The 4,066-nt window shown below is 34.6% G+C and overlaps 1 protein-coding gene across 1 annotated transcript; it reads left to right on the forward strand.

The window, feature by feature from the left end:
- The first annotated feature begins 323 nt into the window (after positions 1-323).
- Positions 324-2,204, forward strand: LOC129317276 (zinc finger BED domain-containing protein RICESLEEPER 2-like). Its single transcript, XM_054961635.1, has one exon. The coding sequence runs from the start codon at positions 324-326 to the stop codon at positions 2,202-2,204; it is 1,881 nt and encodes a 626-aa protein (XP_054817610.1).
- The last annotated feature ends 1,862 nt before the right edge of the window (positions 2,205-4,066 follow it).

A 4,066-nucleotide genomic window follows, 5' to 3' on the forward strand; every position in this document is an offset into this window, starting at 1 on the left:
AAAATAAATATTGGTTAGGAAATGTGTTAATATCATTTAATTCCATCTTCTTTCTAGGAAGGTGATATTTTAATTTTTCTTTTGTTATGCTTGCTGAAAATAGTGCTACAACAATATATTAATTGCTTACATTTTTTTTTGTCTGCTGTGAGATTTAATGGATTATATCTCTCTACCAATTTGTTAAAAGTTTTGATGATTTATCGTGCTTACTATGTCAGACTGGTCTCTTTCAAATCTATTTGAATATTTAATATGAGGTTTTAATCAGTTAAGGGTTGTTGTTGCTGCTGCTATTGGCTAAATCTACATTGCAAAGAAAAATGGCCACTACACCCACCCTTCAAGAAAATGTTGAAACAATAGAAGGAGATCCTGAAAATGCTTTATCACCTGATACTGAAGAGGAAAATGAGGGAAATGAGTCAAAGAATGAAGGAGACAGTGGAAGAAAGAGACGTAAATCAGCTGTTTGGGTGCATTTTGAAAGGTTGCCATTGGACAAAACTAATGGAGAACCCCGTGCTAAGTGCAAGTATTGCCCAACAACAATTGGTTGTGACTCTACAAGACATGGTACAAATGGAATGAGAAAACATGTAAAAAGATGTCCTAGAAATCCGAACAAAGCAAACAAGTTGGCACAATCTTTGCTATCGGGCTCTCAATTAGGGTCATCTAAAACTTTGAGTCATCATCTATTTAATCAACTTGATTGCAGACAAGCCATTGCTATATTTGTGATATTGGATGAGATGCCTTTTAATATTGTGGAAGGTGATGGTTTTAAAGAGATGATGAGAAGGTTAGAACCTCGCTTTCAAGTCCCTTCAAGAGCGACAGTTACTAGAGATTGCTACAAGTTGTACATTGAAGAAGCTAGAAAGTTGAAAAGGTATTTTAAAAAATCTCAAATCCGTGTTTCACTCACTACTGATACTTGGACTTCCAATCAAAATGCCAATTATATGTGCTTAACTGCTCACTGGGTTGATGAGCATTGGACATATCAAAAGCGAATCTTGAATTTTTGTGTAGTTGAAAATCATAAGGGAGAAACAATTGCTCAAGAAATTGAGAAATGCTTGTTGTTTTGGAGCATTGATAAGGTGTTTACAATCACAGTTGATAATGCTTCTTCTAATGACACTGCTTTGGCATCTTTAAAGGGGGTCTTGAGGCATTGGAATGGTTTAGTTTGTGATGGGGAGTTCTTGCACTTACGTTGTTGTGCGCATATCTTAAATTTGATTGTTTCTGATGGTGTGAAGGATATGCACAAGTGTATTGAAGGCATTCGAAATGCCATTAAATATGTGAGATCTTCTCCATCAAGGTTTCATAAATTCAAGGAGCTTGTGGAAAAAATGAAAATTGATTCAAAAAAGCTACTAAGCATGGATTGTCCAACTAGATGGAATTCAACTTACATCATGTTAGAGAGTGCAATTAAATTTTGCAGCGTTTTTGAGAGGATGGAGCAGCAAGATAATGATTACAGAAACTTCTTCTTGGATAAAAATTTGATTGGTCCCCCTAATGAAAATGATTGGAAGGATGCAAAAGATTTTGTGATCTTTTTGAAGGTGTTCTATGATATTACTTTGCAATTTTCAGGATCACTTTATGTGACCTCAAATGTTTGCTTTCAACAGATAGTTGATGTCTTTGCAATTTTATATGAAAATGCAAACAATCATGATTCCTTGCTTTGTGATATGGCTAAGAGCATGTTGACCAAGTATAATAAGTATTGGGGGAACTTAGAGAAACTTAATCTTTTGCTTGTGGTAGCAGTGGTACTTGACCCAAGGTATAAAATGAAATATTTGCAGTTTGCTTTTGAGGATATGTTTCCTGAGACTACACAACGTGAAGCTATGACAAAAAAAGTCTCAGATGTCTTGTATCGTTTATATGATCATTATTCAAGTGGGGTTGACACATCTCAGACTCAAAGTCAGAGTCAAAGTCAGACACAAGGAGCAAGTGAAAGTAGTTTGACTCAATCACTTGGATCAGATCGTAGGCCTTTAACTTTCTTAAGTTCTAGGTCTAGGGCTTCATTTCAAAGGTTTCTTGCCCAAAAAGAGATTGAGGTTCAAGCAGATAAGTATGCAGAGGTGGACAAGTATTTGCACGATGAGTTAGCTGAAGCACTTGATCCAACTTTTGACATTTTAACATGGTGGAAATTGAATTAGGCTAAATATAAAGTCCTTTCATTGATTGCACGTGATGTATTGGCCATGCCTGTTTCCACTGTGTCTTCAGAATCTGCATTTAGCACAGGAGGTCGTGTAATTGATGATTTTAGGAGCTCCCTATCTCCAAAGATGGTTGAGGCACTAATTTGTGCGCAAAACTGGCTATCTCCATCAACTGCAAAACTGAAAGGTGTTGATGTTGATAATTTTAACGATACAGAGCAAGCTGTGGAAGGTAATATCATTTTTTATATTTGATTATTTCTTTTAATATGATTTAACTTTTTGTTTATATATATTTAATAATTTTTGTTTATATTGTGTTTATTGTTTTATTTTCAGAAGAATCATTAGCTTCAAATATCTCAGTTGAAGAGGAAGAGCAATGAGTTGAAGTTGAAGTTGAAGTTGAAGTTAAAGTTGTACTTGGGGCTTAAATTGTTGATTCTTGACTACTTGTTGCACTTATTACTTAGAAGTTACTTATCTTTGTTAAGCTGTATTTGTTGAATTGTTGTTGTTATTTGTCTTTTGAATGTTGCTGCTGCCTGTTGAAATGTTCTTCGTAGACTTGATTTAATTTGATTTTCTGTTACTGCTTTTTTTTCCTTTAGTAGGAAATCTTGATATTTCCAAAATCTTAGTATTTCCAAAATCTTGATATTTCCAAAATTTTGATATTTAAGATGATGGCATCACTAGTTGAGACTGCATTACATGACGAAGGTCGAGAAAAAGTAGCAGGTTTTGTACCTTGATAGTTGACATAGTATAGCTTTGCTTGTAAAGCATGCAGTCAATTTGTGTCTTCTAATTTGTCCTCTAATTTGTTTCTTTCTTTGCCATAGCAATTTTTAAGTATTAGGGTTATGATGTGAAAGAGCTTCCTGAAGAGTACAGTGAACCACTTATAAATTACAGGGGCACGCTAAAAATAGGTTCTTTCTCAAAACTTTAATGTGTTTTTACAGTAATTTTAATTCTGCAATTAATGATAAATTAATTATAGGAATACTTCAGGTGAACAGCAAGACTGAATTTTTTATTTCAATATGATTTTGCAAGGAAGGAATTTGAAGTGATCGAGAATTTGGGAAGAATTCAAGTGCCGTTCAAATGGAAGTAATATGAGGTAATTTTTTTCTCTCCAAATCTCTTATAAAATTAGGACATTGTTGAGAAATATTTTCAAAGAAAAAGATCTGGGTGTTGAGTTGCGAAAAAAATTTAATTTATATGGTTGAGTTGTGAACAAAAAGATCTGGATGCTTTTTCTTGTCAAGTAATAAGTTGAAAGATTGTAATAATCTCGTTGATCCGGGACGTCCCGGTCTCGTCCCGGTCCCGTCCCGACTCTTTTTGGGACGGGACAGCTTCCGGGACGGGACGAGACACGGGACAAATTTTTAGTCCCGATCATTTTTCGGGACGGGCCACGGGACAGGGGTGTCTCGGTTCCGTCCCGTCCCGTGAACACCCCTACCTCCCATCATTATTAAAAAAAATACGATTTTTTCGTGAAAGTTTCTAACTTAAAACAAAATAAACAGCTAATTTACTATTAGACTAAAAAATGATTACGGGGAAAGATTCTCACCGAAAATCATTGAAAGAGGCGTTAGATTTTTCTGATGTGGAACGGACGAGGAGACAGCTTTGTTGTACTTGAAAGCTCCACCGACGACTCATTGTGAAAGATGCTCAAAGGTACAACTTCACGTGATAAGATACTATTACACTCAAAAGTTTATTGTTTTAAAAAATAATATTTAGATACCATAAAATAATAAATTAACAATAGGTCAAAAAATTTTAAAAAAATTAATTACAAATACCAATCCAGATAATTACGAATTTGT

The sequence above is a fragment of the Prosopis cineraria genome, unplaced genomic scaffold (genome assembly GCF_029017545.1).
Source record: "Prosopis cineraria cultivar Desert tree isolate PC_DT_omini unplaced genomic scaffold, ASM2901754v1 PC8, whole genome shotgun sequence".
NCBI classification, from domain to species: domain Eukaryota; kingdom Viridiplantae; phylum Streptophyta; class Magnoliopsida; order Fabales; family Fabaceae; genus Prosopis; species Prosopis cineraria.

Excerpts from the sequence above, each read along its gene's own strand:
- LOC129317276 (XM_054961635.1), top strand. The coding sequence starts at position 324 with ATGGCCACTACACCCACCCTTCAAGAAAATGTTGAAACAATAGAAGGA.